This window comes from Biomphalaria glabrata, chromosome 6 (genome assembly GCF_947242115.1).
Source record: "Biomphalaria glabrata chromosome 6, xgBioGlab47.1, whole genome shotgun sequence".
NCBI classification, from domain to species: domain Eukaryota; kingdom Metazoa; phylum Mollusca; class Gastropoda; family Planorbidae; genus Biomphalaria; species Biomphalaria glabrata.
The window spans coordinates 51,102,890-51,127,318 of record NC_074716.1 but is presented as its reverse complement, the minus strand read 5'-3'; the positions used below and the strand labels follow the sequence as shown (position 1 = coordinate 51,127,318).

Here is a 24,429-nt window from a genome sequence, read left to right as displayed (position 1 = left end):
GTCAAAACTTCACCTATTTCCGAAACAAATAATTAATTCCTAATCGTGCCATAACAATTTGTATCCATCCGGCATGACGATATTGTTTCTGTTTTTCAGTAATAGTTTATCTTATCTTCTTCTTTTTTAATAATACAGACGTTACTTCAAAAAAGGCTCGGGCTGGGACGTTATCTTCAAGTTCATAAAGCCAATACAGCAGACTCTAGTCTTATCTTATCTTATATAATACAGACGTTACTTCAAAAAAGAAGATGATTATGTCCTACGCGTCATGCATTTAGTCATGCATATTAACCAATGACTTAAATTCTGCCAAGTCAATGGTTTTCCTGACTAGCTCAGGCAACCCATTCCATGCTCTAATAGCACTAGGGAAGAAGGAGTATTTGTACAAATTTGTCCTAGCATATGGGACGAGGAATATGCCTTCATCTTTGTGTCTTTCAGAGTATTTTATTAAATTTTGTTTTTGTATTTGAAGATTATGGTTCAGTGTTTTATGTATAATTGCTACTTTATTATCTATCCTGAAGGCTTTCTAAATTTAGTGATTTCTCTAAAGGTGTTACTCTAGTCAAGTGTGAATATTCGTTTGTTATGAATCTCACTGCTCTAGTTTAAAAGGAGATGTCTATACTAAATAGTAACATGAGAAACGTAGTGTCTAATCAACTTATTGAACACAATGCCATCGTAACACCAATGCATCGTCACACACTGCCTTAAATAGTATATCATCACAATATAACTTATGGTGCCCATATATCCAAACATAACAACTAATAAATGTTAGATTTATAAAACTTTAACACTATTTACCCCGCCCTTTATTATTATAATTATTTTCTCGTCTGAAAGAACGCTTGTAATTTATAAGATAAGATAATCTAGAACCGAAGTGAGATATTTAAGAAGGGAAAATAATGATGACAGTTTTTAGGTTAGAGATTAAGTTTGAGAGAGAAGAAAAACTAGGAAGTAAATGGATAATGACGTCATATTCGCCCCCCCCCCCCTCTACAAGACTAAAACTTTGATCGTTGAAGGCGAAAGTTTCGACAAACTTATTTGATGTTTCCAGATCTAGAAGCTCATTGCGATGTTTCTTTGTTCAAGGTCCTAACAATGATCTCACACGGCCGGCCCTAGTTATCTGGAGGCCATAGACGGCTGTCTAGTTTGCTTATGCCTAAAGCCGGCCTTGGATGTCAACAAGGGAGACAACAGACAAGCAAAAAATACTTTAGAAAAAAAAAAACGCATTTAATGGAAAGACCCGCTCAATTGCTGGCGTCTCTCACATACTACAAGATTAACTTCCTATTTTTTTAAGATAAAACAAAATTTATTATTTACCGCTAATTGATCAAATAATTTAATAATCTTTTATTGATTCATATGTTGTCATGGACTGTAAATAATTTTGCAAAATTTCAACTTGATCCGAGTATTGGAAGCAAGAGAAAAAACATGTTGAAATATTGTACCAGACTGAGTCGACAAAAGGTTTGTAGAAGCAATTTTAATTTCGGGATCTTATCTTTAGGGCGCCTCTGAATTCATCCAGCTTTAAGGGGTACTTGAAATTAGTTGGGGAAAAGTAAAAGCGGTTGGTCGTTGTGCTGGCCACATGAAACCCTCGTAAATCGTATTCCACAAAAAAACAGATGACTTTGACATCATCTGCCTCAATAGCTCGCCAGGGCTGAAACGGGAACTTTACTTTTTAAAAATCTTTGACATCCAATAATAGCGTGCTGTTTGATAATTGTCTACTAACTTACCAAAGTGACCCCCCCAAAAAAATCCCTATTAGCCGGGCCCATGTGGTAAGATGATAAACTGATGCCATTTGAGCTCAAGGAAGTGTTTATATATTTAAGAAACGATTACCATACTATGAATCATTTGCGGCTAGACTCCAACCCTTTGATGTTATCCTCAGAGACGTTCTTTCAAAACAAAAATAATAAAATAATTATGTCCTAAGCGTAGTCACGTGCTAATCTATCAGTGCATTTCAAACGTAGACTCTGCTAAGATTTTTTTTTCTGCCTGGTTCCGGCAACCATGTCCTAACGCAAAGGCGGCATTAGGTGGTGTTGCCCCCCCCCTTCCGTGCCTATGCGGGCCCCGCGATAGCAGAATTTAACTCTTAAACTCCTTAATTATTTTTCCATGTTCTGACAGAATTGTTCATTTTTTACATTTGTACATTCTACCCTGTTATGATAAAATTTCAATAACATTTTTGTTTGTTATCAGAAAACGTTACTTTTGGTATAGAATTATAAGACAATGCATGCTCTTTATATATAACAAAATTTTAATGAGGTCCAATCAACGATGGTATCGTTAATTAGGAGAGAAAGAGTTAATATTTTCTAGTTTGATGATTTTTTCGTGCAAAATGTTTGTGAATTATTAGTTACGATGATTAAAGACCACTAAATCAATATTAAACAACTTGAGAGAAAATCTCTAAAGCAAAATCTTACATACAGAATAATTACACTACGGTACGCTATGTAGTCAAGCCGCCAATGGACAGTGAGATATTATGTTTTTTAACCCTTAAAGTGCTGAGCTGTTTTAGAATGAGTGTAAACAACATGGAATTATAATTCTGTTAAGAGGCTAAACTACCTCACGCGTTTTAAGGGTTAACAATAACAAAGCCTACATCCACATAGGTGGACTAGCACATTAGTGGGATATGTTATGGTATATATAGTCTACGCTTGCGGATCACTGGCCCGCGTATGACACTCGCCCCGGGCCACGCGTATGACATCCCGGGCCCCGCGTTTGACTCTCCCCCGGTGACCTACGTATGGCACTCACGCTGGGCCCCAATTATGACACTCGTCCCTGGACTCGCGTATGACAGATCCGGGGCCTCTAGTTGAGCAGGGACCCGCGTAGGAAACTCGCCCCGGGTCTCGCGCATTCTTCTCGCCCTGGGCCCAACGTATGATTCTCTCCCGGGGATCCGCGAACTGCTATTGCCGCCTCTGCTCTAGCGGCCCTACTGAAGGAAGAGATCCTATAAGAATATGTACTAACAAAATATGCCCCTGGCTTTGTGTCTTACTGAAAATTGTATTGCGTTGTATTTCTGTGTAAGTTATGGTTCAGTGTTTATAGATTATTGCTTCTTTACTTTTTTGTACAAAGTTTATATCATTTCACTCCATCTGTCTCTGTGGTACAAAGTTTATATCATTTCAGTCCATCTGTCTCTCTGGTACAAAGTTTATACCATTTCACTCCATCTGTCTCTCTGGTACAAAGTTTATACCATTTCACTCCATCTGTCTCTCTGGTACAAAGTTTATACCATTTCACTCCATCTGTCTCTCTGGTACAAAGTTTATATCATTTCACTCCATCTGTCTCTCTGGTACAAAGTTTATACCATTTCACTCCATCTGTCTCTCTGGTACAAAGTTTATATCATTTCACTCCATCTGTCTCTCTGGTACAAAGTTAATATCATTTCACTCCATCTGTCTCTCTGGTGCAAAGTTTATATCATTTCACTCCATCTGTCTCTCTGGCACAAAGCTTATATCATTTCACTCCATCTGTCTCTGTGGTACAGAAAGTTTATATCATTTCACTCCATCTGTCTCTGTGGTACAGAAAGTTTATATCATTTCACTCCATCTGTCTCTGTGGTACAGAAAGTTTATATCATTTCACTCCATCTGTCTCTGTGGTACAAAGCGTATATCATTTCACTCCATCTGTCTCTCTGGTACAAAGTTTATATCATCTCACTCCATCTGTCTCTGTGGTACAGAAAGTTTATATCATTTCACTCCATCTGTCTCTCTGGCACAAAGTTTATATCATTTCACTCCATCTGTCTCTCTGGCACAAAGTTTATATCATTTCTCTCCATCTGTCTCTCTGGCACAAAGTTATTTTTCCCACTTCCCATTCTCAGATCAAGTTGAATCTTTGCACAATTATTTACTGTTTCTAATAAAACATGAATCTATCCAAAAAAAAATTGCCAATTATTTATTTAGCGAGTGGTAATTAATAAATTGTGTTTGATATTGAAAAAGGGAAATAAATCGTACAGTGTTGGGATATATGGCAGTTATTATGGAGTTCTTGCCCTTGGAGAAGCTTTGATTTTTAAAAAAGTACTTTTTAGTCTTCTGTACTGAAGCGTCTCTAAGTTTAATTATTTTAATTTCGAAATCTCATTCAATTTTCATCTTTTTCATTTTCAAACTTTTTTATTTATTTACTTTACATTTTTTCATTTCGCAATTTTGTTTTTCTATGTTACTGTATATTATCGCTTATAGAATGTAGACCAGATCTTAATAACTGAAAACTAAACTAAGATGAGATTGCCGCGTTTAACATTTATCATTAAAAACCCTAAATAAAATAACCAACATAGAATTTTTTTTACAATTATATTTTTCAGGAGTCATTCAAAAGAAATGGAGTGCTTGATAGCTTGCTTGAAGTTTCGACCTGCTATGAAGTTTGTGGGACCCTGACGTTCGCTGAGGCTGACGACATTCAAACACTTCCACGTTGACTCTCAGGATGGGTCAGAATGTGGTTAAAAAGGCGCTGGAGAGGGGAGAGATGTTTTATACGCAACAGCGCTTCGACGACGCCGTGGAAGAGTGGAAGAAAGCTCTGAAGGGGCTGAAGAAGCCTCCGGAGAAGTTTGCCATCGCGGGCAAAATCTGCTCGGCCCTCTGCGACGTTGGCAAATACCGCGACGCCCTGACCTACGCCGGGGAACAATGCGAAATCGCGAACTCCCAGAAGGACGCCGCCATGAAGTCGGAAGCGTTCTTTAACGTGGCATTCTGCAACGAGAGGTCTTGCGAGTTCAGCAAGGCGATATCCTACAGCCGACAGTCTCAGCTCCTGCACCCGGAGAAGTCGCCTATGAACGGATACGTTCACCTGTGTATCGGTGGCGCCTATGCCGGTACCAGCGAATTTTCGAAAGCGTGGAACAATTATGTCATCGCCATGGGCGAAGCCAAATCAAGTGGAGACAAGGTTTTGGAGATTTTAACATCAGCCAAAATGGGGGCTCTTTTCTGGTAAGTGATATCTAAGAAAAATTTTCATAAACTTTGGAAAGGTACAGTGGCGTAGCTAGGGTGGGGGGTGGAGGGGGGAATTTGAAAATCTCCCCGGGCCCCCACTTGAGGGGGGGGGGCCCAAATGAGTGCTTTTTACATTAAATATTAATCATTACGCAAAATGCAGGGGCCACCAAAGAGATCAAGCCTCTCGGGCCCCCAAATGTTGAAAAATTCCTAGCTACGCCCCTGGAAAGGTAAATGTATAAGTAACGAAAATTATAGAAAAAAAGTATATATTTATATTACTATTTAGGTTGTGTTTGTCTTTGTATTGATATATCGTGTGTTCCTGTTCAGATCTACAGTTATTGGGATGTTTTCTTTACAGTCTTTAGCTTTAACTCTAAAACTGCTAAACGTTTCTTGTTTTGTAACCACCCCCCCCACCCCAACTCCTGTTGAGGTCCAACTCCGACCACAGTTTGTTGACTCGTGGAGAAACGGAACCAGTCGTCCGTGACTAAAAAGCGAGACCAAATCTATCTACTTTAGTTATCTTCTCTTTTTTTTGTTTCATTACAAACCCAGAACATTTCTCCATCTCCACTCCAACAGAATAGCCTTATAGAGACATGGCTTATGTCAAACGAAAAAAAAAATGCATCTTATCAATTACAGACGTGCCTTCAACTTCAAAGAAACAGATTATTACAAAATGTGTCCATCTAGTTGTGTATGATAATTACAGACTTTAACTTTTCTAGGCCATTAGTTTTCCTGGTCGAATCATTGAGCTAGTTTCATACTGTACTGATGTTCGATTTATCGATGGATCCGGGTTCAAACCCTGCCCGCTACCATCCCCCGTCGACCTGCGGGAGGTTTGGACTAGGAAGTAAATTATCTGAAGGAACATCCGAAACATGGAAAACAAACAAACAAACTGGAACTAGTTTTTGCGAAACTCTGTTTAAAAAAAAAGCGTTTTAAATTGAAATGTGTTCCCCTTTCAGACCTTGCAATCCACAGGGCGGATGATGTAAAGTTTATATGTTTCTGTAACCCACGGTTTTAGAAGGATGTCATGTGGCCAGCACAGCGACCAACCGCCTTTACTTTTTCCCGACTAATGTCAGGTACCCATTATAGCTGGGTGGACTCGGGCGCCCTAAGGAGCCTGAAATAAAAAATCCCAGTCTTCACTGGGATTCGCACCCGGGACCTCCGGTTCTAAAGCTAAGCGCTCTACCACTCAGCCACCGCGCCTTCATATATGTATATAAATAAATGTCTCCATATTTCTTTGTAGATAATTTTAGGCATGCGAAAGTAAATAATCAAGATATTTCGACGATTGTCAAACTCTTTTGACAACTGAACAGAAATGTTCAGATAACGTAACGCTTCTTGATCAATGTATATTACAGTTATTGCAAAGCTTATATTAACTCACTCCGACAGTCTGTCTGTCTGGATTCTTTTACACTTTGTTTCTCTGACGAAATAAAAAATCTCGAAGACTTGAACCATTAGTCATGTCTAATAATGACACATGTATAATTTTTAAAAAACCCAAATTAGTTCATCGATTAGTGGTAATTGTTTTAATTTGTTTTTAATAATAATAATAATAATAAAGAAAAAAACCGCTACCATTATCGATATCGCCGTACCACTGTCTCATAATTTAAGAAAAACTGAGATAGAAAAACAAAGAAAATATGGGAACCTAGGCTTGGAGATTAAGCGTCTATGAAAATCGTCCAAAATAACAATTTACCCCATTGTTATATCAACCGAGGGGGATAATAACAACTGACCTCACAGACACCTTCAAGGCCCTTAACATTCCTAGGAACATCCTCGTTGCCTGTCAGAGGGCGGTACTGCTGCAGGCCTGCCACATCACCAGAAAATTCCTCAGTGGAAACTGTTAAAGGGACTACGATGAATTTTGTTTCTCTTTAGCGAAACTCGACCCTGGCAGCGCCAGAGAATGACTACTCGTTCATTTCTAATATAATAATAATAATTCTTATTATCCGTTATGAACTTTTTTTTTTAATTTGTGCATTACAAAAGACAGCACGTGATTAGAGCAAACATTTTTACAATAGCACACGACTTATACGTTCATACCCCAGTTTCTCTATATAGAAAAGGGAAGATCAAACATGTAATATTGAAAGATATGGCTACGATTGAACGGTGGCTCTCGTTCTATCAATATAAGCTTTTTTTTTTTTTAAAGTATCTCTTATATTTTGCTTCTTTAAAATTATCTACTCCTGGATACGACACCCAGGTCAAAGCAGCTCAAGGCTGCCTGGTCGTGCGGTTTGCGCGCTGGACTGTCGTTCGGAATTATCGATGGACGAGGGTTCAAATCCTGCCCGCTTCCATCCCCCGTCCCCTGCGGGAGGTTTGGACTAGGAAGTAAACTATCTTCAACTCAGAAGGAACATCCGAAACATGTAAAACCTTTTTTTTTACACTAGAGTAAAAGTTTTAGCAACTATGTATGGAGAACCCCTATGGCTGTTGGATCGTGTGGTGTGCGTTCTGGACTGTCATCGTAATGGCCCTTGCTTTTCTCAATCCTCCCCCGTCTTGATGTAGGTTTGGGCTAGGATGCACTCATCTTAAATTCTTAACAAACAAACAAACAAAAACAAACAAAGCCTAGCTTTAGAACAGTGATGCCCAAACTACGGCCCGCGGGCCACATCCGGCCCGCGATGTGGTTCCTACCGGCCCGCCAAAACATCGGTAAAAAAATGTAGAAATTTAAAAAAAATATGTTTAAAAAAGGTATTTTCTCTATGTTAGACCGCTCTCTTTTCTTTGATGGATTTCATTGTAATCTATTGTATTGTAATAGTCATATTAATTTTTTTTCTATAAGAATACAAGGCTTTATTTTTCGGCGACAAGAATTGACAGTTGTTTAAGAGTCTTGGACGATTCCGCGGCTGTCTTGAGCTAGCCGTGTCCTTGACATCTCATGTGTGTAACGCAGCGCATCTTTTCTGCATCATTTTGTTTCGTGTCTTCTGACATCAACATGATTGGTGCCGTACAATGTAACTTTTGTATGTTAATGAAATAGGAGTCGAAGAAACAAAAATTGGATGTTGAAACTTCCAAGAAAAGTGGACAGATCTTTTTGTTGTGGAACATAAGACAACATTTTTATTTGTACCGTAAGTGTCTGTTTTAAAGAACATAACATAAAAGGCATTCTAAATTTGCAAAAATATTTACCAAGAAGAAAAATAAGCCGACTGTTATGGAGGCTACAGAGTTGCTGACATTTTAAGAAGAGGAGTGAAGCATAAAAAAGTGCTTGCTAGCAGTGATGGAATAAAATCGTCCTGAAAAAAAAAAGTTGAAGCTGTGCCGCCTTTCTGCCATGACAATTACAAAACGAGTGGAGGATGTTGGCAAAATTCTCCATTCAAAACTAAATAACAGAGCAGCAGATTTCGAATTAATTACTATTGCCGCTGTGGAGTAACACCAACTGGAACTGATTGATTTACAAAGCCAGACTTCCATGCTTGAGAAATTTCGAGCAATACATACAATATATTTCGAGCAATATAGACAATAGATTTCGAGCAATGCAGACAATAGATTTCGAGTAGATTTCGAGCAATGCAGTCAATAGATTTTGAGCAATGCAGACAATAGATTTCGAGTAGATTTCGAGCAATGCAGTCAATAGATTCGAGCAATGCAGACAATAGATTTCGAGTAGATTTCGAGCAATGCAGTCAATAGATTTTGAGCAATGCAGACAATAGATTTCGAGTAGATTTCGAGCAATGCAGTCAATAGATTCGAGCAATGCAGTCAATAGATTTTGAGCAATGCAGACAATAGATTTCGAGTAGATTTCGAGCAATGCAGTCAATAGATTCGAGCAATGCAGTCAATAGATTTTGAGCAATGCAGACAATAGATTTCGAGTAGATTTTGAGCAATGCAGACAATAGATTTCGAGTAGATTTCGAGCAATGCAGTCAATAGATTCGAGCAATGCAGTCAATAGATTTTGAGCAATGCAGACAATAGATTTCGAGTAGATTTTGAGCAATGCAGACAATAGATTTCGAGTAGATTTCGAGCAATGCAGTCAATAGATTCGAGCAATGCAGTCAATAGATTTTGAGCAATGCAGACAATAGATTTCGAGTAGATTTCGAGCAATGCAGTCAATAGATTCGAGCAATGCAGTCAATAGATTTTGAGCAATGCAGACAATAGATTTCGAGTAGATTTTGAGCAATGCAGACAATAGATTTCGAGTAGATTTCGAGCAATGCAGTCAATAGATTCGAGCAATGCAGTCAATAGATTTTGAGCAATGCAGACAATAGATTTCGAGTAGATTTTGAGCAATGCAGACAATAGATTTCGAGTAGATTTCGAGCAATGCAGTCAATAGATTCGAGCAATGCAGTCAATAGATTTTGAGCAATGCAGACAATAGATTTCGAGTAGATTTCGAGCAATGCAGTCAATAGATTTTGAGCAATGCAGACAATAGATTTCGAGTAGATTTCGAGCAATGCAGTCAATAGATTCGAGCAATGCAGTCAATAGATTCGAGCAATGCAGTCAATAGATTTTGAGCAATGCAGACAATAGATTTCGAGTAGATTTCGAGCAATGCAGTCAATAGATTCGAGCAATGCAGTCAATAGATTCGAGCAATGCAGTCAATAGATTTTGAGCAATGCAGACAATAGATTTCGAGTAGATTTCGAGCAATGCAGTCAATAGATTCGAGCAATGCAGTCAATAGATTCGAGCAATGCAGTCAATAGATTTTGAGCAATGCAGACAATAGATTTCGAGTAGATTTCGAGCAATGCAGTCAATAGATTCGAGCAATGCAGTCAATAGATTCGAGCAATGCAGTCAATAGATTTTGAGCAATGCAGACAATAGATTTCGAGTAGATTTCGAGCAATGCAGTCAATAGATTCGAGCAATGCAGTCAATAGATTCGAGCAATGCAGTCAATAGATTTTGAGCAATGCAGACAATAGATTTCGAGTAGATTTCGAGCAATGCAGTCAATAGATTCGAGCAATGCAGTCAATAGATTCGAGCAATGCAGTCAATAGATTTTGAGCAATGCAGACAATAGATTTCGAGTAGATTTCGAGCAATGCAGTCAATAGATTCGAGCAATGCAGTCAATAGATTCGAGCAATGCAGTCAATAGATTTTGAGCAATGCAGACAATAGATTTCGAGTAGATTTCGAGCAATGCAGTCAATAGATTCGAGCAATGCAGTCAATAGATTCGAGCAATGCAGTCAATAGATTTTGAGCAATGCAGACAATAGATTTCGAGTAGATTTCGAGCAATGCAGTCAATAGATTTGAGCAATGCAGTCAATAGATTCGAGCAATGCAGTCAATAGATTTTGAGCAATGCAGACAATAGATTTCGAGTAGATTTCGAGCAATGCAGTCAATAGATTCGAGCAATGCAGTCAATAGATTCGAGCAATGCAGTCAATAGATTTTGAGCAATGCAGACAATAGATTTCGAGTAGATTTCGAGCAATGCAGTCAATAGATTTGAGCAATGCAGTCAATAGATTTGAGCAATGCAGACAATAGATTTTGAGCAATGCAGACAATAGATTTCGAGTAGATTTCGAGCAATGCAGTCAATAGATTTGAGCAATGCAGTCAATAGATTTGAGCAATGCAGTCAATAGATTTGAGCAATGCAGTCAATAGATTTGAGCAATGCAGACAATAGATTTTGAGCAATGCAGTCAATAGATTTTGAGCAATGCAGACAATAGATTTCGAGTAGATTTCGAGCAATGCAGTCAATAGATTTGAGCAATGCAGACAATAGATTTCGAGTAGATTTCGAGCAATGCAGTCAATAGATTTGAGCAATGCAGTCAATAGATTTGAGCAATGCAGACAATAGATTTTGAGCAATGCAGACAATAGATTTCGAGTAGATTTCGAGCAATGCAGTCAATAGATTTGAGCAATGCAGTCAATAGATTTGAGCAATGCAGTCAATAGATTTGAGCAATGCAGACAATAGATTTTGAGCAATGCAGTCAATAGATTTTGAGCAATGCAGACAATAGATTTCGAGTAGATTTCGAGCAATGCAGTCAATAGATTTGAGCAATGCAGACAATAGATTTCGAGTAGATTTCGAGCAATGCAGTCAATAGATTCGAGCAATGCAGTCAATAGATTCGAGCAATGCAGTCAATAGATTTTGAGCAATGCAGACAATAGATTTCGAGTAGATTTCGAGCAATGCAGTCAATAGATTTGAGCAATGCAGTCAATAGATTTGAGCAATGCAGACAATAGATTTTGAGCAATGCAGACAATAGATTTCGAGTAGATTTCGAGCAATGCAGTCAATAGATTTGAGCAATGCAGTCAATAGATTTGAGCAATGCAGTCAATAGATTTGAGCAATGCAGACAATAGATTTTGAGCAATGCAGTCAATAGATTTTGAGCAATGCAGACAATAGATTTCGAGTAGATTTCGAGCAATGCAGTCAATAGATTTGAGCAATGCAGACAATAGATTTCGAGTAGATTTCGAGCAATGCAGTCAATAGATTTGAGCAATGCAGACAATAGATTTCGAGTAGATTTCGAGCAATGCAGTCAATAGATTTGAGCAATGCAGTCAATAGATTTGAGCAATGCAGTCAATAGATTTGAGCAATGCAGTGAATAGATTTGAGCAATGCAGACAATAGATTTTGAGCAATGCAGTCAATAGATTTTGAGCAATGCAGACAATAGATTTCGAGTAGATTTCGAGCAATGCAGTCAATAGATTTCGAGCAATGCAGTCAATAGATTTCGAGCAATGCAGTCAATAGATTTGAGCAATGCAGACAATAGATTTTGAGCAATGCAGTCAATAGATTTTGAGCAATGCAGACAATAGATTTCGAGTAGATTTCGAGCAATGCAGTCAATAGATTTGAGCAATGCAGTCAATAGATTTGAGCAATGCAGACAATAGATTTCTACGTCGTATTGTTTACATAAACCTTGCACATTACCGAAAACAATATAGAATCCTAAATGCTGCTGGCAAAATCATTGGCAAAAAACAACCCCATTTGGGCAGCTGTTTGAGACAAACATCTATAAAAAAGCTAACAAGATCCTCGAAATAAAGAATCACCCTTTGTGTCAGGATTTTGTGATTTTACCATCACAAAAGAGATACAAGACACTGATAGCAAAGACAAACAGACACAAACACTCTTTTGTTCCCCTGGCAATCAAATCATTAAATAACAACAATCTGGTATAAACTTTGTCACATGTAAATTATGAGTGAGTCTGGTGTGAATGTACACTTTGGTTTCTTATAGTTATAATGTTTTTTGTTTGGTGTAATGCACAAATTGTAAGACAAATTTCCTTACGGATAATAAAGATTATTATTATTATTATTATTATTATTAAAACAATTGCTGGGTATGATCACAATGTTTACAAGCACTTAATTTAGTAGAAAAACTTCTTCAGTTATTAGACACCTGTAAGTAAGCGGACTGGAGCCACGGGATTGTAATAAAACTATTTAAAATGGTTTATTCTCTATTTGATTTTGTTTTATCTTTTCGTTAATGTGGCCCGCGACACGAGTGTCGGAACTTAAAATGGCCCGGCGGCCGTATAAGGTTGGGCATCACTGCTTTAGAAGAATATAAAATGTAAAGTTCCCCTCACAGAGCATGCAATCTATAGGGCAGGTGATGTAAAAGCCATCTGTTTCTCTGGCCCACGGTTAACGAGGGTGTCATGTGGCCAGCACAACGACCAACCGCCTTTACTTTTCCCAAACTAATGTCAGGTTCCCTATAAGAGCTGGGTGGACTCAGAGGCGCCCAAATATACCGAAGTTAAAAAGCCCAGTCTTCACCAGGATTCAAACCCAGGACCTGGGTTCGGTAGCCAAGCGCTTTACCGTTAAGCCACCGCGTCTCTTAGAGGAATATAAAGAATTATAATTGTGCGTATTAATGATAAATGTCTGCTGAGCAATGACAAAGAATATAACATGTAACCTAAAAACTTCAGTCATCACAAAAGCCAATCGTTTTAATAACAATACGCAACAATGGCAGTCTTCATTCGCGTCAATAAAATCAACCAACCCTGACCAGTACCCTTGACATGGCCGGCTTTAGGCATAGGCCAACTAGGCAGCGCCTTGGACCGATTGGTGAGTGGGGTCGTACAGGACCCGAGAGGCAATTTGTTTTTAGAAAAAAACATGCGAAACACGGATCGAATCTAAAACATAGCAGAACTCTATGGATCTACGTCTGCTAGCCTCGTTCTCATCATAGCAGAACTCTATGGATCTACGTCTGCTAGCCTCGTTCTCATCATAGCAGAACTCTATGGCTCTATGTCTACTAGCCTCGTTCTCATCATAGCAGAACTCTATGGATCTACGTCTGCTAGCCTCGTTCTCATCATAGCAGAACTCTATGGATCTGTCTACTAGCCTCGTTCTCATCATAGCAGAACTCTATGGATCTATGTCTGCTAGCCTCGTTCTCATCATAGCAGAACTCTATGGATCTATGTCTGCTAGCCTCGTTCTCATCATAGCAGAACTCTATGGATCTATGTCTGCTAGCCTCGTTCTCATCATAGCAGCACTCTATGGATCTGTCTACTAGCCTCGTTCTCAACATAGCAGAACTCTATGGATCTGTCTACTAGCCTCGTTCTCATCATAGCAGAACTCTATGGATCTATGTCTGCTAGCCTCGTTCTCATCATAGCAGAACTCTATGGCTCTACGTCTGCTAACCTCGTTCTCATCATAGCAGAACTCTATGGATCTACGTCCGCTAGCCTCGTTCTCATCATAGCAGAACTCTAAGGCTCTATGTCTACTAGCCTCGTTCTCAACATAGGAGAACCCTATGGCTCTATGTCTACTAGCCTCGTTCTCAACATAGCAGAACTCTATGGGTCTATGTCTACTAGCCTCGTTCTCATCATAGCAGAACTCTATGGATCTATGTCTTCTAGACTGGTTCTCATCATAGTAGAACTCTATGGCTCTATGTCTACTAGCCTCGTTCTCATCATAGCAGAACTCTATGGATCTATGTCTACTATCCTCGTTCTCATCATAGCAGAACTCTATGGCATTATGTCTACTAGCCTCGTTCTCAACATAGCAGAACTCTATGGCATTATGTTTACTAGCCTCGTTCTCATCATAGCAGAACTCTATGGCTCTATGTCTACTAGCCTCGTTCTCATCATAGCAGAACTCTATGGATCTATGTCTACTAGCCTCTTTCTAATCATAGCAGAACTCTATGGATCTATGTCTACTAGCCTCTTTCTCATCATAGCAGAACTCTATGGATCTATGTCTACTAGCCTCGTTCTCATCATAGCAGAACTCTATGGATCTATGTCTACTAGCCTCGTTCTCAACATAGCAGAACTCTATGGAACTATGTCTACTAGCCTCGTTCTCAACAAAGCAGAACTCTATGGCTCTATGTCTACTAGCCTCGTTCTCATCATAGCAGAACTCTATGGATCTATGTCTACTAGCCTCGTTCTCATCATAGCAGAACTCTATGGCTCTATGTCTACTAACCTCGTTCTCATCATAGCAGAACTCTATGGATCTATGTCTACTAGACTCACTTTAAGTCTCGACTATGATTCAAGGTTTATTCACAAATGTTTAAATCTGCTAGTTAGATTACAAGACCCTTGTTTTTCCTTTTTAGTGAAATGTCGAAAGGTTATTTCCTGTTGTTTTTTTTTAGATCAGTGTTCAGATTCCAGGTCCTACCCATCATGAAGTTGTGACTCGAATAGAGGTATTATAAAAAATCAACTTCTACTTTGTAGTCATTCTCTGACAGTGGCGTATCTAGGGATTTTTTGGGCCTGGGTTGGGTGGGCGGCTTGACCTTTTTAGAGTTTTGACATTCGACATCATGACATGAGATAATGTACTTAATAAATATTTAAGTCTAAGTTCCAATTGGTACATTACATAAGTAAAATTAACAAAAAGTAATCATTAAGGCTCTTTTAATGAATAATAGTAGTTGTTTATTGGCGAGATAATGCACAAGTGACAAATCTCAATTCATATCGCCTCACGTCGAGCATTCTGTGCATTAAAGGTCATCTATAACATCATATAGAATCTAGATCAACGCTGTCTAGAATTTTTGACTTCACGTGAATAGCAAGATTACATGGAGAAGTGACGTAATATTTAATGTAAAAAAAAATAAAATAGGACATTCATCTGGTCATCCCTAAAGTGGGGACTTTTAAATTAGGACCCCCTTCCTCCCCATCCTAACTACGCCACTGCTCTCTGATGGCTGTCACATGTTTGCGGGTACGCATCCCTCCAGCGACGCCACTCCCAATCAGAGTGCCATTCACACCTTGACAACCAAGTCATCACATCCCAGGATTTAAACGTGTAAGTGGTCTTCCCTCGGTCTAGCATAGCAACAAGAAAAGTTAACTCATGGTTGCTTCACCACGGGCGGTAATCAAACGAAGTATGATTAATATGATTTGGTAAAACTATATGAAGAGGTTAGTTTTATTTCCAGAAAAGAGGGCTGTAGGGAGGCCTTGGTGAAAGAAGGGCCACGAAGAGTAGATCGTCTGAGATCAGATTCAAACTTTTTCCCGTCAAAAGTGAAATGGATGTGGAAACACACCTGCCACAGGTGGGACTGTTGAATGGCCGAAAGAAAAAAAGAAAGACAACTCTCGTAGACGATGAGGTACAGAGCCAGCTACTGAGGATGATCAGTGGAGTTATTAGCACTACAAAGGCGGGGAGAGGAGGGAGTGGAGCTTAATCTCATTACATATCTCCCCCAAGCAACTCGATGGAGCATTTTTTTTCTTTTTACAAAGCTTACACCAACTCACTGTCTGTCTGTCTGTCCGTCCGTCTGTCTCGAGTACAAAATTTGAACACGTTATTTGTGCCACTTATATCCTATTCGACAGTTTGGTTTTAAATCATAATTTGTGAGAAATGTCGGCAGACAGTATACGCGGGAAAAAATTATTTCAAGCTAAAAATTAGAACTCGTCAAATTGAGAAGACCAACCATGTCCATCAAAGATTAATTCTTTATCAAGAGTCCCGAACAAGATACTGCTCCCAAAACACCCCTTTAGAAAAAAAAACTATGGAGAGCTGGCTCGTCTGGAAAATAGTGCGCATTTCATCGTACTTTCTTTCTGTCTGAACCCTCCTGAAAAAAAAAAAACAAAGGTTCGTAAAATGTCTGTAAAATGTTTGACATGTTTCGGATGCTCCTTCAGAGTTGAAGATAATTACTTCCTAGTCCAAACCTCCCGCAGGACGACGGGGGATGGAAGCGGGCAGGGTTTGAACCCTGGACCATCGATACATCTGAACGACAGTCCAGCGCGCAAACCGCACGACCAGGCAGCCATCCTTCGAGTTGAGAAGAGTTCTCATAAATTACAAACAAAAATTTAGAGATAATTTAAAAAAACAACAAAAAAAAACAAACTTATATTGAGTAAAGGGGTAGGACCGCACAATTGTTGCCACATCTCTTACTATTGCATTGTTTATATCCCCTTTTTCTATATAAAACCAAAAATAATTAATGACCACTAATCGATTCACTAATTCGATATTTTTTTATTGACTCAAGTCTTGTCTTCAACTATGAATAATTGTGCACAATTTCAATTTGATCCGAGAATAGGAAGTTTTAAAACTGACGTGTAAAAGAGTCCACCCAGACAGACAGAGTTGATATAGACTTTATAGTAAGACGTAATCATCCTCTTTTTTTTTTTAAAGTAACGTCTTTCTTGTATAAGATAAGAAGATGCTATTTAATTGCAAAATAAAAAGTTGCATATTTTATTTTGTTGCACTTAGTTGTCTTGGCGACTACGAAACGTGCAATGCTTATTGCGGCAACTCGCTGGACTTACTGGGCGACCTCATGGACGACGACCCTAGCCTGAAGTACAAACGTCAGGTCACCGTCTGCTCGACTACGGCGGTGAAGAAGATGGGTCGCTACACAGAAGCGATGGACGCATGCGAGGTAAGCCTTAGGATAGGACCGTCACATCTACCACATCTCTTAATATTGCATTGTTTATATCCCCTAGCGCGAGATAATCTTGTCTTACTGATGGGAGGCTCCCAGTGATAGGTTTGCATGGATTACTTTATGTTTAGGCAAGTTTATAGACAGACAGACAGACAGAAAGAAAGATAGATAGATAGATAGATAGATAGATAGATAGATAGATAGATAGATAGATAGATAGATAGATAGATAGATAGATAGATAGATAGATAGATAGATGGGAATCGTGGTCGAGAGGCTTAGTATGCTTGAACTTGGCTTGGCTTGGCTACCTAAAGGCAGCACGGAAAACCATCTCCCAGATACCCCATACCTCCCCACTGGTCCACAAATGCCATTGGACCATAGCGCTCTGATAGATAGATAGATAGATAGATAGATAGATAGATAGATAGATAGATAGATAGATAGATAGATAGATAGATAGAGAGATAGATAGATAGATAGATGGATGGATGGATGAATGGATGGATAGATAGATAGATAGATAGATAGATAGATAGATAGATAGATAGATAGATAGATAGATAGATAGATAGATAGATGGATGGATGGATGGATGGTTGGATGGATATATGGATATATGGATTGATGGATGGATGGATGGATGGATAGATAGATAGATAGATAGATAGATAGATAGATAGATAGATAGATAGATAGATAGATAGATAGATAGATAGATAGATGGGAAGCTTGGTCGAGAGGCAAAGAACGCTTAATCTTGGCTTGGCTACCTAGAAGGGGGCTCGAGATTCAACACCCCGACTCGAGCAGAGATGTGTTTACTGAGCGCCTAAAGACAGCATTAAAAACCTTCTCCTAGATACCCCTTCCCCCCCCCCCCGGTCCACAAATGAGATTGGACCACAGCGCTTTGAGTATGCTATAAGCATGAAAGTAGTGCTATATATAAGCTATAATTATTATTATGGATAGATAGACAGATATTGCATAATGAAGCCTCAGTTCCATTGGTCATGTAATGTATTAATAAACATGACCAGATCGGAAATGTACATGACCTCCCCCCCTGGCTAAAAATGTTTTGGCGTTACTGGCATATGTGACATTTGATGGTTACCTCCCACTCAGGCATCATGTTCGTGAGTCGAGACGACGGTCTGAAACAAAAGGAGGAGGATCCGATTAATCTAACATCGATGCTTATCTGACAGGTTTCTCTCCCTTGGCTGTAGTCGTTCCCACGCTTTTAAGCGTTCTTACTTCAGTCTACCCCCATTGATAATCGTGTTCTCAAAGGGGGATAACCAAAAAAAAAGCAAAACAACATAAACAGACGACAAAATAGAATGGTTTCCAGGTGAGATGGAATGACTCCGAGGCTGGATGAATGAGTCACACGTCAGAGCAGAGCCATGGACTACATTAACGCTACATGGGCAATAACTGCTAAAATGTGTGTGTTGGCGGGAGTGAGCTGATAGCAAGCATCCGATCTTTTATGTATTCAGATGTATTCAAATTTATTCACATATTTATTATTCACATTTATATTTGATTTTTATTTAATCTATAACTTTTTTTTTTCCAAATCTATACTCGTTTTATTAGAGGCGCGTTGACTGAGTGGTAAAGCGCTTGGCTTCCGAACCGGAGGTCAGAGGTTCGAATCTTGGTGACTTTTAATTTCGGGATATTTGTGCGCCCATCTGCTTGGCATCTGCTTCCAAATCGCTGGATTTCTTGGTCGTCTCTCTGCCTCTTTCCTTAGGGGGTTCAGATGAGGCCTAGTTTGATGCAGGCCTAGTTGGATGCAGGCCTGCGACAGTTGTGAAGGATATCTACTTCAATAGGCTGCTGCTTTATTTCTATGCCACAGTTTCTCATTCGAGATCTTGCCTGGCCAGCGGATCATAAGAATCTTAATGCGGCAGATATTGATTAGACCTGGATTTATTTCCCCAGTGGTCACGGTGGTTCTCCACAGGGCCGGCCTTAGGCCACTGCAGCCTATGCGGTCGCAGTGGGCCCCGCGCTTTAATAGGCCCCGCGCTAATTCTAAGTATTAAATTAGACCATTATAACGTAAATAAATTAACAGGGTTTTCGCGACCTCCTGATTTTCCAGGGCCTCCAGGAAATCTCATGAAAAGGCAAAATATACGATAAAGTCCTGAACTTTTTCTGAATTTATTCAAATCTCCTGAAGAATAGACCAAATTGACATTTTGGAGTGCCAATAAATAAAAAGTGGCATTGCGAGCTTTCATTTGAAAAAATTTTATTGCAAAGACGAAAGTAGGCCTATTTTCTAATTCAAAAAAAATAATTTTGACATTATGCTTATCCCTACCCAGAGTAGGCCCCGCGCGATCCGTTTCGCATAGTGCCCCGCAAATGCTAGGGCCGGCCATGGTTCTCCAGGTCTCTGCTCCATATAGTAGTATTGGCTTAACAATGGTGTTGAAGAGCCTGACCTTTGTGATTACTAGTGTGTGACTTGAGCTAGAGATTTAATTTAAGTGAGGAGGATTCGCGCAACACGTCGACCTCACTCTCTCGCCCTAAAGCCCATCCTTTTCCAGAAGCAAGATTTGGTCAAGACGTCCTGGGACGAGTTTGTGTGCAGTGGATGACCAGAGACTTTCTGTGTGTCTTGTCCTGCTCTAGAGTGCTCCACAGCCCTGTGCTGGTATTCGCCTTTCTGTCCGATTTGTCTAATTTTGTGACGTTTCGCACAGGCCGCCAAGTCCAGACTTCACATGCATGGTTTGACAATAACCTCATTGTACTGAGTGCCACGGACACGTCAGATACCCTCTACCTGGTTTAGCCGGCCAGTCAAAGCCGTTTCCGGGGTGTGGCCGCTGCGCATGCTACAGCTTCTGGGAGCCACAGGTGAGAGTTGGGTACCGAGTGGGTACCAAGAATGAGCCAAGCTACCCTCAGAAAGTATCTAGGAGGGGTAGCACTTCTAGTGGACAGCCAGTCGTACCCACTTTGTAATAAAGCTCGCGAGATATTTCCTGCGTCCATATGTTTTTTTTTTATCCATACTGATTTGAGCCCCACAATCAGACAAATCCAGAGGCCAAAGCCAGTATTCTTCTTAGCAAGCTATGACTTTTTCTTTAACCAAAGGACTATGTTCAGATTATATTATTGTAGAATTTCACTTTTTTTTTTTAAAGACAAGTGCTTCTGTGTAATCCACTCCCTTTCCTTCTAACGCAATACTTTAGTTTAGGCTGCTAAATGGTCGTAAAAGTTATTGAGCAGTATATTTTACCTTGATAGAATCATGGTAATGTCCCTTGATGCATCCAACAGTCAAGCGATAAAAACATCAGCTATCCCAAGCTATATATCATGAGCTAGCTAGAAGTTGAATTGAAGGAAATGTACGATGCTATGTTTATCCAATAAAACCTACGGGGTTGCCATGAGGAGATAACTACAGATATCTCAACAAGGATAACCGCCCCTTCAAAAAAGTAATGGAAAATAGCGCTAATGTGATACCTCCGTGGTCTGCACCCCGCCCCCCCCCCCCCAGCAGTCATGACGTATTCATTTGCGCAACTTATCCCCCCTCTCCCCCACACACATCCCATCTGATTGGTAGAAGAATGATACCGGAAGTAGTTTGATCAACAGTTTAAGGCAAGTGGATTTTCGCTATGAATAAAAGTTTGCTGAAATTAGAAATGACCATGGCACGATTCATTGACACTCCGACAGAACAGCCCTGCTTTGAAGTGCTAATCGAACTAACCACCTGACTATCTTGATGTCCCCCCCCCCCCAATTTTTTTTTATCTGCAGCATTCACAAGCATGCTCCCACCACCCAGAGGTCAACGGGCACAGGACCGTCCCAGCCCCTCCCCCACGTCGCCACATCGGCCTCACCAACAATTTCTTAACTGAGCTGACACAGACAGTCATTAGGCTCGTATTAATAATTAGACAAACAATGGCTCGGTTCATTTACAAAAAGACATTCAAATGGCCTACCACCTTTTACACGACACTCAATTCAGTAATGACCTTTTTACAAAATAATAGTTCTATAGGTAGGAATATATAGTAGAAATAATGCATACAAGATCATTACAGCGATTGGCACCTGCTAACTACTGTAAAAAAAAAAGCGCAAACTAAAGCTACATGGCCATATCACAAACTTCTCGAAGCACCAGGAACAGTACCAGGAAAAAGAAGAAGAGGCAGACAGAGAAAGTGATGGGAAGCTGCATTAAAAGACATTCTGTACAAGGCGAAAGATAGAACGGAATGGAGAAATACGATCAATAGATCCTGCGTGGTGCCCCAACGATAAAACCGCTTTTAAGGGATAAGGTGACATGTCATAGCACCGTACGTGCATCTGTTTACTTACTAGTGACAAAAGACCATCTTTCAATGACTCCTGTGTTCCTCTACTACAGGGTTCCCAACCTGTGGGTCGCGACCCCCTTGGGGGTCGATTGACGATTTGCCAGGGGTCGCCCAAGACCATCAAAAATAAGGATTGTTATTGTCTATTCTTCTATTATTGTGTGTGTCTAGAGGGGGGGGGGGGTCGCGGCAGAGTGGGAGATTGTAAAAAGGGGTCGCCGAGCTTAAAAGGTTGAGAACCGCTGCTCTATTAGGTCATGGGCCCTGAGACAACGATCCCCTTCGTGCCATGGTTGTTACGCCTTTGTTCAAGGCTATCAATTTACTTTACCTTAATAAATGTACTCATCTTGGGTTACCAATACTTCCAGGATGCTATGCAGTTGGCAATGAGACACAATGACCGACCAGTCCAGGCCAGGTGTTTGTTTATGTTTGCTGACATCCACAGAAAGCGCAACGACCTTGAGGTAATGCATCTCATTAGCATAAAATTTCCATAAATTACGCTTGCACTTTTGTTGCAGACGACCTCTCGCGGTCAAATCCAACCCCTCTATCCACCTTGTGTCTACATCTTTTCCTCTGATGGCTTTTTTTTTTAGGGCTGAGAATTTTGGCGCGAAAGACCCAAAAGTTTAAGTGCTGAATTTAGGCATCACAGGCTATAGCTCATGGCGCCAATGGCTCTGGGACATCCAAAAAAAATGGTTTCAGGGATATTTTTAATCATTTTGAAGAAAGAACAAGGGAAAATATTGTCTTCTGCTGATCACGTGACGTCCCGCATCTCTAAAATCGTATCAAGTGTAAATCTTGTTTTGCAAACGGTTGCCTAGACTTAAAGAGTGACAATGATGCAGGGGCTGTAAGAATAGTACAATTTATTACTCAGTATGTAGGGCTTTACTTACCATTTATATATCAAACATAATACGTATAAATAATTGTTAAGTGTCACTCCATTTTCATTGCAACACTGCTTGCTTTTTTATAAAGTATACACTAAATGAGAACTTGAGTCTCAGAATCAAATGGGGAAAGGAAAGAGGTGTAACAGAGTTTAGGGATTCCTTTATAAACCTTCATGATAAGCACATTGCGCCCAAGGCTAGGGAAATAACCTATAGGCTCATTTTTGGCATGACATCTATTAAGTGCAAGCAGGTCAATATTTTAGAAATCTGTGGTAAATGTAAACTATGTAACATGTCAGTGGAAGTGGGAGAGTAACATTTGTTTCTAGATTGTTCGTTGTTTTCTAAGGTTAAAAATACTGTTCAAAGTCTGTTAGATGCTAATTGTGACTCAGATGTGGATGTAAATCTGGCGATCCTTTTAAACAAGGTTCCCAGATTACGTAATAAAGCTCTTGGGAATTTTAAACTCATTATTTTGGCAGAGTATAGGAGACTTGTTTGGAATACTAGACTGAAAATTGTTATAGATAATAAAAAGTTCCCACCCGATGGCATTGAGATTATGTTTAGACTTTCAACTAGAGACCTTTGAGGGAACGTAAAGGATGGTATGGTCAAGGGAAACTCATGGGTTTGTATAGTGGTGAATATAGAATTGTGCTTGGGGCTGTATGCATATGTATGTCGGTGTTTGTATTTTATTATGTGAGTGGAAAGGTAGTTTGTGGGATACATGTAGGTATATTTTTAGTATTACAGTAGTGGTTTTTCTCATTGCAAATGTATTTGACTTAATGGAATTATCTTCATAAAATAAATCTTTGGCTTATATTAGGACAGGGGTTCTCAACCTGTGGGTCGCGACCCTCTTGGGGGTCGATTGACCATTTGCCAGGGGTCGCTTAAGACCATCAAAAATATGGATTGTTATTGTCTACTCTTCTATTGCTGTATGTGTGTGTCGGGGAGGGGGGGGTCGCGGCAGAGTGGGGGATTGTAAAAAGGGGTCGCCGAGCTTAAAAGGTTGAGAACCGCTGTATTAGGAGGTATTTCTATGTGTTCTTGGGTAGTTACTTAATGTGTTGGACTGCGCCCTCAGAAGTCTTCGACCACCTTGTTTTGTAGCCCTTGTGGTTATGTACTAGATAATTGTGTGTATATTATATATATATGTTTATGTGGGTGCGGTCATTTTCTTTTATTGTCTACTAAACAATTTACCTCTTTGCTTGTTTTCCCCTGCCGACCACCAGAGGGCAACACCGCGGTACGAGTCAGCCTTAAGCATCATGTCCGAGATTGGTGACAGACTGGGGCAGGTGGAGGTGCTCGGAGGCATGGCCAAGACAGCAGCCTGCCAAAGAGATTATCAGAAGGTAAGACCGTAAAGCACTATTAAAAATATACTTTCTCGTCACTTTCTTTGTTAAGAAATGCGTAAAGTAAAAAAAAATCACACATTTTTACGCAATAGCTTACCAAACAGGGGACCAATGGAGGCCACCTATGAGTGTGTGTGAAAACACAAACTCTCTTCTGATTGTCTGTATTTTTTGTTTGTTTTTGTAGCTGATGAAGGCCTCGTGGCCCAAACGTCCTTTGTTTTACCTGGCAGGGTTACATATATGCATGTTTTTCGTATTTTCTCTTGTTAGCAATGTCATTCATATTGCTTTAAATATTTATTTTAAACATTTGGCAGGTAGAAAAATTTGAAATACAAAGCAGCAAAAGGGGAAAACAAAGTTAAAGAAAAAACTTGCCGTGGGTCGAGGTGGTTGGGTATCTAAAGCGCTTAGTTTCCGATCCGATGTGTCTCCTAATGAAGACTATGATTCTGAATTTTAGTGGCACCCCTGAGCCCA

General features: G+C 39.8%; 1 protein-coding gene across 1 annotated transcript in view; it reads left to right on the top strand.

Annotated features, from left to right (window-relative positions):
• The first annotated feature begins 4,545 nt into the window (after window positions 1-4,545).
• The window catches only part of LOC106072207 (43 kDa receptor-associated protein of the synapse-like), a 34,902-nt gene continuing 15,018 nt past the window's right edge, over window positions 4,546-24,429 (top strand). The window contains exons 1-4 of the mRNA XM_056031494.1: window positions 4,546-5,093; window positions 17,061-17,232; window positions 22,016-22,114; window positions 23,818-23,940. Coding sequence (XP_055887469.1) covers window positions 4,579-5,093; window positions 17,061-17,232; window positions 22,016-22,114; window positions 23,818-23,940 — 909 coding nt within the window. The 5' untranslated portion in view covers window positions 4,546-4,578. The remainder of the gene's footprint in view (window positions 5,094-17,060; window positions 17,233-22,015; window positions 22,115-23,817; window positions 23,941-24,429) is intronic.